Genomic DNA, 14,459 nt, shown 5'->3' on the forward strand with positions numbered 1-14,459 from the left:
AAAGACACCATCTCTATAAAAAATTAGCCAGGTGTGGGGTGGCATGCCCGTAGTCCTAGCTACTCGGGAGGCTGAGGAGGGAGGATCACTTGAACCCAGGAGTTTGAGGTTACAGTGAGCTATGAATACCATGGCACTCCAGCCTAGGTGACAGAGCAACACCCTGTCTCTAAAAGTAAGAAAAATAAAATAAAATGTTACAACAAAAGTAATACTTTTTAAGCACAAAAGGATCATTCTTTTTAAATTCCATAAAAAAAATCCTAGGTTCCTAAAGAGCAGAGTCCATCATACACAAGCTCTTATTCCACATAATTCTATGAATTAAATTCCACAGCCAAGTCTAGCAATCTAAGGCTGTGGGCTACAGGGGCCAGTGGCCCTAAACAGCTTACTAGTTCAGCAAAACATCCCTGTACAATGATAATGGAAACTCATTAGCTATAGTAAGGAGAGCAGTAAGCATTGGTTTTCTAAAAATTCAAATAATGTGGACAATTTCAATTTTTAAAGATTCAAAAAAGAAGTGAGGTATTATTCTAATTTGTCTGAATATATATCATCTGCACATGGCACTGTGGTTTTATGAAAAGGAGAGAGGAAAATATCTCACGCCATTTTAAGAAAGTGCTCTACTCTCCCTGTAATATATGTGATTCTCACGTCAACTGGAGTGGTGTTTGTGTTCCAAGTTTACTTGGTAAGGCCATTCTGGTACTTATCTGTTCAGCTACTCAAACTTAACTTCTAGTCTTTCACGATCATACACATGTATCAGGGGAAATTACAGTATTCTTTGATACAGACTACTTAAAACTTTACGTTCTCCTGAAAATTCCTCACTAGAGCTGAAAAGATCAGGCTGTTTTTCCCACAGAGTCTCTATATTTGTAGTCATTCAGATCTCTTCATTGTATGATTATTATCCTCCAATCATAGACATGTGTGAATTTTCACATTTCCTCAGTCTAAGAAAAGCAGACCTTAAATGTACAAATTTTGCCTCTATATCCAAAATTATCTTGGAAGTATTTAGGGATGAGAGCTGGCTATGAGCCAGCAGTATTTTTAGTTCTGACCTTTGTTAAAGAAGAGAAGCTGGGGCACAGAGGTGCACAGCAAATGAGTTATTAAAAGTGTGCCTTGGTCTGGGTGTATAAGAAAATGGTAGGGATTATAACAATCTGGGGAGTACGTATCCAAAACTAAAAACACCTACAACCAAAATGTTGAGAATGTTGCAAATGCCTGTTTGCAAGTTGCTGCTCTCTAACCTCTACACTGGTCAGCGCATGCTGAAAAGCACTGGCTCATTTCTTATTTCATTAGCAACTATCCTGCTTTAACTGAAGGACACAGGCAAGAAACACAGAAATCTTCAAGAGACTGTTCCATAAGTAGCCTCAAGTGGGCCTTGGGTTTACCCACTATTTTCCTTCACAGTTTATGACCTGCCTTGTTACTTTGTGGCTTACTGAGATTTCCACCGCATTTCAGATTCTGATGTTTCAAAACAAACAACAAAAACCCTTCACAAACCTTATGCTTCCTCTTGCCTTTGTTGGAAACTTTTTCTGAGGCTTGTTTCTGAGCCTCTCTCGTGTGCTTTTCTGGCACATTTTTCTTTTCCCCCTTGGGCGGCTCTGTTTCTTTGTAAGGCTTTCCTGGTATTCTAGTCAAAAGATTCAGGTCAATCTTCACAATAAGTGGATACCTGTCATCAGGCTCACTGAGGGGTGAAAGAAGTTCCTTCTCTTCCATAGGAGAGAACATTCGTTGCCGAAAAAAGCTATCTTCTTCCTCCACTGAGGAGGGCTTAACAGGAGTCCTATTGCTCTCGGGGTACTTAGGAGTTTGTGAGGAAGGAGGAAGGCTCTCGCTTTCATCTGAATCTGAGGATGAGGTATCTGTTTCTATGATTTCCCTTGATTTCTGGGAAGATTTACTTGTTGATTTATATTTCTTTTTCTCTGCTGTAGGTCGAGGGGAAGACTTAGACTCCTTCTTTATATTGGGTTTCCTTGAGCCTTTGGTGGCTGCTTTGTGTCTGCTGGAGGGCATGCTGCTAGCCAAGTCTACAGGAGTTTCACTTTCTATCTTCAGGCCTCCACGAGGCTCTTCAGCAGCTGTCTTCTCAGCCTTTTTGGGTTGTTTTTTGCCTACAGTTCTTCTCTGTGTTGTGCTGTCACTCTGTGCAGGAGATTTCTGCCTCCCACGCCCACTTTCTGATCCCTTTTGGATGGTTTTGGAGTCTCGTCCAGGAGTAGCGGAACTCGTTTCTTTAGGTCCACTTGTATCAGTATAGCTATTCCCAGTGCCCTGCTCTCGGCCTTCCTTTTTGTAGCCTTGAGATGATGGGATGTTACTGTCCACTGAAGAAGCGGGTGACACTTTATGTGGGTTCACTTTATTCAGCCAATTATCAAGTTGCCATTTGTTTGTTGGCGGGGGTTCAGGCTGAAAAACAGAGAAACATGTATGCTTTTTTCAATAGTGAAGCGTTCTCCCCCCTTTACAACCTCAAAGAAGAGGAAAAACCACAATGCCTAATGCAACAAAAGCATTTACCTGCCATGGTTCTCTATGAACCAAAGCAAAGGGCTGAGTATTGACTATTAGCTCTTATCATCTGATCATCTGAATAAGAAGATAAGCGGCCGGGCACGGTGGCTCATACCTATAATCCCAGCACTTTGGGAGGCTGAGGTGGGCGGATCATGAGGTCAGGGGTTTGAGACCAGTCTGACCAACATGGTGAAATCCCGTTTCTACTAAAAATACAAAAATTAGCCAGGTGTGGTGGCACACGCCTGTAATCGCAGCTACTCAGGAGGCTGAGGCAGGAGAATCACTTGAACCCGGGAGGCAGAGGTTGCAGTGAGCCAAAATTGAGCCAATGCACTCCAGCCTGGGTGACAGAGTAAGATTCTGTCTTCAAAAAAAAAAAAAAGGGCCGGGCGCGGTGGCTCACGCCTGTAATCCCAGCACTTTGGGAGGCCGAGACGGGCGGATCATGAGGTCAGGAGATCGAGACCATCCTGGCTAACACGGTGAAATCCCGTCTCTACTAAAAAATACAAAAAACTAGCCGGGCGAGGTGGCGGGCGCCTGTAGTCCCAGCTACTCGGGAGGCTGAGGCAGGAGAATGGCGTGAACCCGGGAGGCGGAGCTTGCAGTGAGCTGAGATCCGGCCACTGCACTCCAGCCTGGGTGACAGAGCGAGACTCCGTCTCAAAAAAAAAAAAAAAAAAAAGATAAGCTTAATGTGATATGTGACCTTTAAATAGCAAATATTCCTATTCAAGAATCCAATTTCAAAGGTATAATTACAAATGGCCATACAGAATATTTAATTCTAGAAAGTAAACAAATGATGTAGGTACAAAGAGAGATTTTTAACTGCAATTTAACAAGCTATACTAAAATTACATTACATAAGATTCTTTTTATCAACAACGTGATGTTCTTTGTAACTACAGAACATCAATTACCATGTTGAGTTATAAAAATAAAAGAGCAAACTAAAGGTACACAATATTTTAGTGACCTGTAATATGCCAAGCAGTTCCTAATCTAGACCGAATTTGTTCAAACAACAAGGAATCATCTAGGTTTCCTCCAAGGTACACAGTACAATTTCTTTTTGTCAGAATATGGAACGTTCTTTCCTTCTCCTTTCATATTTGAATCAGGTTTTAAATGGACATCACCAAGGACCCTGAGAGGGTCTATGGAAGGTACCCCCTTCCCTCTGTCTCACCTCAGGAGATGCACTCTGGGATGGCTCATTTGCCTCACTGTCACTGGAACTACTTTCACTCTCTGAGTCAGATCCAGAGCTGCTTTCAGATCCACTGTGGCTACTAGAATCATCCCTGGAGTTATCTGCTCCTTCACTATTATGATGTGAAGGTTCAGAATTACTAAAAGAGATGAAATATACAAATGTCCAAAGTTTATTTTACATTGACAACAGGAAAACATCCAAATCGGACAACCAACTTTCTTTTTTTCTTTTCTTTCTTTTTTTTTTTTTAGATGGAGTCTTGCTCTGTCGCCCAGGCTGGAGTGCAGTGGCGCGATCTCCGCTCACTGCAACCTCCATCTCCCAGGTTCAAGCAATTCTTCTGTCTCAGCCTCCCAAGTAGCTGGGACTACAGGCGCCCGCCACCACGCCCGGCTAATTTTTGTATTTTTAGTAGAGACGGGGTTTCACCATATTGGTCAGGCGGGTCTCAAACTTCTGGCCTCAGGTGATCCGCCCACTTCGGCCTCCCAAAGTGCTGGGATTACAGGCGTGAGCCACCACGTCCAGCCACAACTTTCTTTAAAATGTTTACTATGTGTTACACTGCTGTAAATCTATGAATCCAGAACTTCACTGTAAATGAAATGAACAATTCTTTTTAAAAATTTCTGATGCGCTACTTAGGTATTAATACTCACCTGTTAAAAACAGTTTGAGATATAATACACAAATCACCCACTTTAAGTGTATAATTCAATGATTTTTAGTTAATTTACAGAGTTGTACAACCACTATCAAAACTGATATTTACCTATAAGGCCACTTATTATATCCCTGCAATGTTATCAGGCTGACCCAACTCTTACCAATAAAACAGAAAAGAAAAGGATGCCCACCTTCCTGGTGTACTCCTCGGCATTGTCTTATCACAATCCTAAAATTAAAACATAAGAAGGCATCTGTGAATGAATAAACAGTATTCTATTTGCTTAGTGTGAATAATATCTGAACTCTTAACAGAAAAAACTGGCTTCTCTAATGTATGCAACTATGTTTAACACTTACACTGTTTTTACCTAAAGAGTAACTGAACTGCCCGAATACGATCAAAAGCTTTGTTAATAGTTATTATTGTCAATAATCTACTGCTTCATGAGTATGTTTTGATCCATAATAAATGTTGAGGAAAACCCAATTTTTTAAAAAAATAAGAAAAAAATGGAGATTTAAATACAGAGAAAAAAACTACAACATTCCAGTGTCAGAAAGCTTATAAGAAGAAATTTATTTTAAGTAACAAATGCATTATTCAATTATCATTTTTATAAAATACAAATACTATGTGAGACTGGCAAAATAATACAATAGTAGACACACCTGTTCCCCATCACTGTCTTCACTGCTGCTTAGTTTTAAGTCATCTTTTAACATACTAGAGGGAAAAGGCAGAAAGGATTATTATTTTTGGAACAGTTTACATGGTATGCCAGGGTACTAAATATCTACTAAAAATTCTAGAAATAATCACTGTGGTAGCCACAGATTTAACCAAAAAACAAAACACCAGTAAGTCTTATTCTATCTGGTTTGGTTCAAAATCTCAAAATTGAGAATGGAGGAATTTAACCATTCCATAAGCTCTATCCTTCCCATGAATAAAATATTCATCTTTTCTAATTAAACAAAATCTACTTTCTATAAACTCTCATATTCAGTTCTGTAGTCTCTAACTTTTCCCCTAGGTGCACACACACGTTCATTATTAAAAATTAACAAAGTCATACCCAACAATCCACTAAAGAGATATAACTCCTAAAAAGAAGGAAGATAAAATGAAAGCATCAAGCAATTCTTCCTTTGTCCCCCATGTTGCACAAAGAGAGATTAGTGTAACTGATGACAACTGGGTAACTGTGAAAACCAGAACAGTTTCCTAAGCCAAAGTTCTAGTTCATAAATGCCTTGCTATGAAACAAAGTGCCCTCTGTAGAAATAAATATTTTGGGTAAAAGTCTTGGCTATATAGCAAAAATGACTATGTAAGAGTGTGTGTGTGTGTGTGACTATGTAAGAGTGTGTGTGTGTGTGTATTTTTTTTTTTTTTTTGAGACCGAGTCTCGCTCTGTCATCCAGGCTGGAGTGCAGTGGCACAATCTCAGCTCACTGCAAGCTCTGCCTCCCGGGTTCACGCCATTCTCCTGCCTCAGCCTCCCGAGTAGCTTGGACTACAGGTGCCCACCACCACGCCCGGCTAATTTTTTGTATTTTTATAGAGACAGGGTTTCACCGTGTTAGCCAGGATGGTCTCGATCTCCTGACCTCGTGATCCACCTGCCTCGGCCTCCCAAAGTGCTGGGATTACAGGCGTGAGTCACTGCGCATGGCTGACTACGTATATATTTTTTAAACTCCCAAATTCTGGCCGGGTGCGGTGGCTCACGCCTGTAATCCCACTACTTTGGAAGACTGTGGGCGAATCACCTGAGGTCATGAGTTTGAGACCAGCCAGGCCAACAGGGTGAAACTTTGTCTCTACTAAAAATACAAAAATTAGCCTGGCATGGTGGTGGGCACCTGTAGCCTAGCTACCTGGGAGGCTGAGGTAGCAGGAGAATCACTTGAACCCAGGAGCTGGAGGTTGCAGGGAGATGACATCCCATCACTGCACTCTAGCCTAGGCGACAGAGTGAGACTCTGTCTCAAAAAAACAAAACAACAACAAACAAACAAAAAAAACTCCCAAGTTCCAAAATCTCCCTTGATCAAAATTCAAATCAATTTAAACACGTACACACATATACTATAAACTGACAGTTTCTGGAATTTGTTTTTGAAAGCAAAATTAAAGATGTAAATTTTCTTTTAAGGTCATAAAATCAAAACCATTAAACTTAAAATTTTCTACGTAACAGCCCACAAAACATTCCTTGTTTTTTTACATGGGAGGAAAAATTAATACAAAGTTTAGGGAGAACTACAACTAGAAAAATGTCTAATTTCTCATTACCAGTAATTCCATTACCTTTCTTAAAATTTCATGACAATCTCCAATCAGCGAGACGGAAATCTTCTTTCACTCTAATAACTACTTGTACTCTTCCCCCTCAAAGTTTAACCTACATTTCTATATCTGACCCTAAGTTCAAAATATTATATATTAAACATCACCCTGAAATAAAGTAACCAGATGATTTTTAAGACTGGCCCAATTAAACAGAACAGGGAAAAAAGAGTTTTCTTTCAGACAGGGGCTTAGTGCATCTATCTCTATGACTGATTTTCCTCTAAGGAAATGTGCTTACTCTGAATTCTCTTGGCCCTTATGATTTAACAATGGCAGCTCAATGAACTTGTTTACACATGTCAATATGTCAAAGCTTTTACCAGACTGCTCAGAGCCCTGCGTGAGTTTGTTCCCTCACAACCAAAGTGATAGGTATAGATATGGTAAGTACACTTCCATTCTTTACATATAAATAAGTATGATGAATAGGAATATAATTTGAATTTTTCAGCAGTGAGGGGGGTGCTTCTTGCGTTCTTGTATTTTTCATTCTTAGTTCTTTTATTCAGCTGAAGTGCTACCAGTCTAGGGTCATCACAGTACAGTTTGTGACTGTGGCATGGAAAGCTGACACTGTAGTCACTGCTTCTTTAGAATTTTGTTTTAATCACTGAGTTAACCTGTGGTCTCAGGAATTCAGGAGTTCATTCTTTAAGTTGGAATTTATTTTCATCCAATACATTACCCTGTTACATTTTTATATATATTTCTGCTTCTACCAACAAAATAAAAATAAGAAAACTTAAAGACAGTACAAACTATGTATGTTACTTAATCTAGTGGTTAAATGAATGGCTTGGCCTAAAGAAGAATCCTGTATTTATTTTATGACTTCTTTATTCAATATAAATTAGGAATATACACAGAAAAATATACACATACAACTCTCAGATGAGAAAAAACCATGATCTCAGAGCAGAAGGAGGCAAACTGTGGCCCACAAGCCAAATCCAACCTACCACATTGTTTTAAAGAGTGTGGCTGGAATACAGCCACACTTATGGTCTATAGCTGCTTTCATACTACAAATGGCAGAGCTGAGCAGTCAAAACACAGACTCTGTGGCTCTGAAAGCCTAAATATTTCACTATCTGACCCTTTACATAAAAATTTGCATGCTCATGCCTTAAAAGGTCAATATTTCTTTTATTTTTAAATTTTTCTGAGACCGAGTCTCGCTCTGTGGCCCAGGCTAGAGTGAAGTGGCACGATTTCGGCTCCCTACAACCTCTGCCTCCCAGGTTCAAGTAATTCTCCTGCCTCAGCCTTCCAAGTAGCTGGGATAACAGGTGCTTGCCACCATGCCTGGCTAATTTTTTGTATTTTTAGTAGAGAAGGGGTTTCACCACGTTGGCCAGGCTGGTCTCGAACTCCTGACCTCATGTGATCTGCCTGCCTTGGCCTCCCAAAGTGCTGAGATTACAGGTGTGAGCCACCCTGCCCAGCCTCAATATTTCTAAATATTGTTCAAAATACCCAGATATTACAGGTAACTTTTAGCGAAAACGATACACATTAAACTCATTAAGCAATAAACTTACGATTTAGACTGGTGCCCATTTGAAGTTTTAGAAGGATTATATCTTTCTGGAACAAAAAGAATGAAGTGAGCAACTAAAGTATGGCTATTTAGACTGTAAAATGTCTATGTAAAATACCCTCAAATAAATGTAAATCAAACAATGAAATATAATTCTTCAACCACCAAACTGGTAACATCAACAAGCCCAATAATATGAGATACTAGTGACTACAGGGGAAATAAGCGTGTGTACATGTTGCTGGTAGGACTGTAAACTCATATGACCTTCTTTATCTGGTAATACCTTCTCAGTACTGTAACTATACTGCTAAGTGACTTAGTAATTCCAATGAAAGGAATTTACATTACAGGTATAATCTTGAGGAATACACAAACACACAGGCACACACTTGGGAATGTTTATTATAGCCTGGTTTGTAATGGCAAAAACTGGAAAAAAAAAAATGTCCATCGATAGGGGACTAGTGAAATAAATTATGGTATTTTCATACTATAACTAGAGTTTTATGCTGTTATAGAAATAGCTCTAAAACAAACAAAGTGAAAAACACAAATAATGAGTAGAGGCAGCTTATGATCCCATTTGTGAACAGCTTTCAGAAGAGAGAATGGGAGAAGAGTAGAAGGATGAAGTATTCTTAAAAGAAGATGACTAGGGAAAACAAGCTGAGAAAAAAAGGAAATAAAAAGAAGAGAGAAAATGTAAATTTTCTGGCCTATAGTTAGCTATTTTCTGCATTTTAACATTTTCTGCATATCAACAATGTCAGATCCCTTTTTCCTGTAGCTACAGCCTTTAAGGTGGAACTAAGAAATTGATATACAAAGAAAGCGTAACATCAAAAGAGGTATTCTTCTAGTTTTATCTCTGCATTAAGATCACTGAAGATAAATTAAGGATCAAAAAGTTCCACATTTTCATTTCCAAAATACCTTATGACTAGTATAAATCTACCTTAATTAAGAAGTTACTGCTCTTGGCAAAAAGAATACCTGTTTTGTTACAGAGGTATACGATCAAGCCCAGACATTTGCAATGGTTCCCTCAATCTACACAACCACAATCCCTTGGGACCATATTTGAATTCCCTATGACCATCTTCCCCAGAAATTCTTCTGACAGGCCAAGAGAGTAAGGGTGAAGGTGAGGGTACAGCAGGCAGCAGACTTTCTACCCAGATCAGAAAACCAAGGAGGAATAAACAGGGACTGTACAAATATAACAAGAAAAGAGCCATGGTCAGCTAAATAAAATGACCCCTTCTTGTGTGGAGTTTTACCATCATGGAACCAAGTACTTTCATAAAGGAAGTTAAAAGAAAGAAGAATGACACTTCAGTTTACGAGCTGCCCGTCAAATTGTATTCATGAACTGTTAGTTCAAATGCTTAAATAAAAGTAGTGTATTTTGATCTCCAATGACCTGCAGTTCCTGAATTTTTAAAGAATAACAATTTTTCAGCTCGATCCCCACTACTCATTAGATCATAAAAAAAATTAGAATACCAGGTCATGGTGGCTCACACCAGTAATCCCAACACTTTGGGAGACGAGGCAGGTGCATCACTTGAGCTTAGGAGTTCAAGACCAGCCTGGGCAACATAGTGAGACCCTATTCTATTAAAATTTAAAAAATCAGCCAGGCATAGTGGCATGTGCCCATAGTCCCAGCTACTCAGGAGGCTGAGGCAGGAGGATCATTTGAACCCTGGAGATCGAGGCTGCAGTGAGCTACAACCACACCACTACACTCCAGAAAAAAAAAAAAAAGAAAAATGAAAAAGGATATGACATGTAAAGGTATTACTAAAGTTACATATGGTGTGACCAGGAAAATTGAATGTTCAATAAATAGCTTAATTTGAAAACCAAGAGGAAAAGAAATACTCACTTTGTTCTCCAGGGCCAAAATTGGACTGCTGAGATTCCTAAGAAAAGGAACATAAAATTATACAAAGTGACACTAAAAAAGAAAGGTTAATTCATGAAAAATGCTTAAATTACATAAAAACACTTCAAGTACTTGAAAAAGCACAGAAAGAATGCAATGATCCTGTCTGATCAGCCTTGGCAATTTTGTGATCAATAATGGACTTTCCCAGAGTCTAATACAAAAAGCATTAAGCCACCTAAATTCTTTATCATTCAATTCTTTCAGCAGCATCCATTGTAATCATATCCCTATTTAGAGCCCTTTATATAAAATTTTTGGCTGGGCGTGGTGGCTCAAGCCCATAATCCCAGCACTTTGGGAGGCCGAGACGGGTGGATCACGAGGTCAGGAGATCAAGACTATCCTGGCTAACATGGTGAAACCCCGTCTCTACTAAAAAATACAAAAAACTAGCAGGGCGAGGTGGCGGGCGCCTGTAGTCCCAGCTACTCGGGAGGATGAGGCAGGAAAATGGCGTAAACCTGGGAGGCGGAGCTTGCAGTGAGCTGAGATCCGGCCACTGCACTCGAGCCTGGGCGACAGAGCGAGACTCCGTCTCAAAAAAAATAAATAAATAAAATAAAAAAATAAATAAATAAATTCAATTTAAAATTCTTGGTCTTAAGAAAACACTTCATTTAAAACCAAAGGTAATACTGAAGACAGTGTACTAAGTAAAAATAGCTGTATACTATACGTTTATCCATTATAAGTATACCACTTTTTTGGGAGGCCGAGGCTGGTGGATCATGAAGTCAGGTGATTAAGATCATCCTGGCTAACACGGTGAAACCCCGTCTCTACGAAAAATACAAAAATTAGCTGGGCATGGTGGCGTGCACCTGTAGTCCCAGCTACTCGGGAGGCTGAGGCAGGAGAACTGCTTGAACCTGGGAGGCGGAGGTCGCAGTGAGCCGAGATCACACCACTGCACTCCAGCCTGGCAACAGCGCGAGACTCCATCTCAAAAAAAGAAAAGCATACCACTTTTATGGACTAAAAAAACCCATATGGATATTTCCATGTCATTTTAATCCCTCCTTCTCCCTGCTCCCAATATTTTATATACATTAGCAACATGAGGAAGAGATGGTCATTTACTTCCATGTAAGCCTTGTAACAGCATAGTGTCTGGCACTCAGGAAGTGCCAATAAAAAGAAGTCAAAATGTCACCCTCAGTGAAATATGGCTTTCCAAACTCAATTTTCATGACCAGAACAGCTGTTCCATGTGTGCAATCTATGCATTTCTCAAAATTAAATCTGGGTACAAGATATAGCACTAAAATTACACAAATATTCCTAAAAGCCTACTTAAAAATAAGCATACTCTTCCTTTAGTTACAGAACTGTCTGTGAAAGAACAATATAGTTTTGCTGTTAAAAAAACATTAAAAACCTCTTTCTATACTCAACGGATTTTCCAAGAGGATGCCAAGACCATTATATGGGAAAGAATAGTCTTTTTAACAATGGTGCTGGGGGAACTGAATAGCCATGGGCAAAATAAAGCTGGGACTTTATATTACATCATTAAAAAAAAAAAAAAAAACAAAACTCAAAATGGACCAAAGACCTATAAATGTAAAAGCTAGAGCTATAAAATCCTTAGAAAAAAACCACAATGCCAAATCTAAATGACCTGGGATTTGGCAAGATAAACTGGACTTAATCAAAATTAAGAACTTCTGTGCTTCAAAGGCTGCTATCAAAAAAGTGAAAAGACAACTCACAGAATGGGAGAAAATATTTGCAAATGATGTATCTGATAGGGGGCTGGTATCCACAATATACTATAAAGAGCTCTTACAATTCAATAACAAGACAATCCAATTAAAAAACAGGAAAAGGGCCTGAATAAACATTTACCCAAGGAAGACATATAAATGGCCAATAAGCAGATGAAAAGATGTCTCACACCCGTCATCACGGAAATACAAATCAAACCTACAATGAGATACTACTTCTCACCCACTAGGATGACTAGAATCAAAAAGACAAATGTAACAAGTGTTGACAAGGATGTGGAGAAATCAGAACCCTGGTGAGAATGTGAAATGGTACAGCTGCTTTGGAAACATTCTGGCAGTTCCTCAAATAAGTTAACACAGAATTACCACATGACCCAGCCATTCCACTGTTAGGTATATAACCAAACAAAATGTAAACGTAAGTCCACACAAACACTTCTATGTAAGTGTTTATAGTAACATTATTCATAATAGCCAAAAAGTGGAAACAACTCAAATGTCCATCGGCTGATAAACGTATACACAAAATGTGATATATATCCATATACTGGAGTATTATTTGGACATAAAAAGGAATGAAGTACTGTTACATGCTACAACCTATGTGAATCTTGAAAACATAATGTTAAGTGAAAGAATCTTGTCACAAAAGACCATATACTACGTTATTCTATTTATATAAAATGTTTAGAACAGGGAAATTATAGACATAGAGGAGATTAGTGGTTGCTTAAGGCTAGGAAGGAAGATAGACGGAAAAGGGGAAAACAGTTAAAGGGTACAGTTTCTTTTTGAGTTGATGATTTACAAACTCAAAACTACTGAACTCTACACTTGAAGTGGGTGAATTACATGGTAAGAGAATCACATCTCAGTACTGCTGTTAAAAAACTGTAAATAGAGCAGTGGGCAAGAGGTCACTTTTGTGACTTTTGTTTAAAATGAAGATTCCAGGATGGGTGTGGTGGCTTACGCATGTAATCCCAATACTTTGGGAGGCTAAGCAGTGAGGATCACTTGAGGCCAGGAGTTCAAGACCAGCCTGGGCAACATACCAAGATCCTATCTGTACAAATAATAAAAATAAAATAAAATGAAGATGTATTAACCCCTTGAATTGTTTATTGTCTTATATTCATTTACTTGATAAATGGCCTAAAAGTTAATAGCCCCATATTCCAAATAATCTCTGATTTCTTTGTCTTATATCTGACAATAGTCAGCAGGTCCCCAAACACTACTGGATTCTGTCTCTTAAACACCCACCAAAGGCAAGACTGTCTGAACTGGAAAGACTTCAGGTCCTCATCTTTTTTACCTACAATGGCCTTCTAATGGATCTTCCTAGCTCTAGTCTCTTTTCTTTACTCAACTATAGCCTCCAATTTACCCTTCTACAGCCCAAGTCTTAGTATGCGTCATCACTGCTCTCCTATTTTTCGCCAAACCTCCGATGACTTTTTGTTTTTTCCTAGGGATGAAACCCAAACCCTCTGGCATCACACTTAGCCATGTATCAAAGTACTGAGAAAACAATAAGCAAAAACTGACAAGGGCCCTGCCCCCAAGGAGCTTAACCCCTATTTGAATGTCAGTAATGACTACCTTTGCAAGCACTCACACAAATCCAAGTAAAATGGCAACTGTAATAAATACAATGAAGGGCAAATACACAGAATTATATTAAGAGTTTGTAACTGTGCATGCATGTGTACCTGTGTGCGTGTGTGCGTGTGTCTATGTGTATGATCTAGCCAGGAAGATGAGCAAAGGCTTCCCTAAGGAACTGCCATTCAGACTGAAATTTGAAGGATATATAGGAAATAAACTGGGAAAGGAAGAGATAGGCTAAGTGCTGCAGGGAGAGAGAAAACATGTGTCAAGTCCAGCTTAAAGGGAAGACCATGGCTGGTACAAGGAACTTAAAGGCAGCCCACAGAGAGGAAAAAGTAAAGGTGGAAGAGTGGTGAGACATGAGACTGAAGACCTAAAATGCTAGATCACACGGTTTACAGACCTTATAGACCATATTAAAGATCTGTGTGTGTGTAGCTTATTAAGTAGGAGAGTTACACAACTACATCTGCATATTGTGAAGACCATCTCACCTACTAAGTGGATAACAGCTTTAAGAAAGCTAGAATGGAGTTAAGGATACAAAATGAGGTTACTGGAGTAGTATCAGTAGGAGGTAACTACAGCTGAAAGTTTGTCTTCAAGCTTTTTTTTTAATCATATGCTCCATTACTAAGAAATTTTTCCATTTGTATCTTCAAAATATGTATAGAATATGCATTACTACTTATGTATAAATACTGTAATTTTAAAGGCATAACAAAAATTAAATACCATTTTTAGAGTAATTTTTAAATTATATTTACGAAAGACAACAAAACCTTTCTAATACACAAAAATATAAT

The 14,459-nt window shown here is 38.9% G+C and overlaps 1 protein-coding gene across 1 annotated transcript in view; it reads right to left on the reverse strand.

Annotated features, from left to right (window-relative positions):
- The window catches only part of AFF4 (AF4/FMR2 family member 4), an 88,776-nt gene that overhangs the window by 19,689 nt on the left and 54,628 nt on the right, over nucleotides 1-14,459 (reverse strand). Inside the window, exons 6-11 of the mRNA XM_025387565.1 lie at nucleotides 10,247-10,283; nucleotides 8,354-8,399; nucleotides 5,126-5,180; nucleotides 4,645-4,682; nucleotides 3,761-3,923; nucleotides 1,540-2,457 (exon numbers count right to left, since the gene is read on the reverse strand). Coding sequence (XP_025243350.1) covers nucleotides 1,540-2,457; nucleotides 3,761-3,923; nucleotides 4,645-4,682; nucleotides 5,126-5,180; nucleotides 8,354-8,399; nucleotides 10,247-10,283 — 1,257 coding nt within the window. The remainder of the gene's footprint in view (nucleotides 1-1,539; nucleotides 2,458-3,760; nucleotides 3,924-4,644; nucleotides 4,683-5,125; nucleotides 5,181-8,353; nucleotides 8,400-10,246; nucleotides 10,284-14,459) is intronic.

This window comes from Theropithecus gelada, chromosome 6, assembly GCF_003255815.1.
Source record: "Theropithecus gelada isolate Dixy chromosome 6, Tgel_1.0, whole genome shotgun sequence".
Classification (NCBI taxonomy): domain Eukaryota; kingdom Metazoa; phylum Chordata; class Mammalia; order Primates; family Cercopithecidae; genus Theropithecus; species Theropithecus gelada.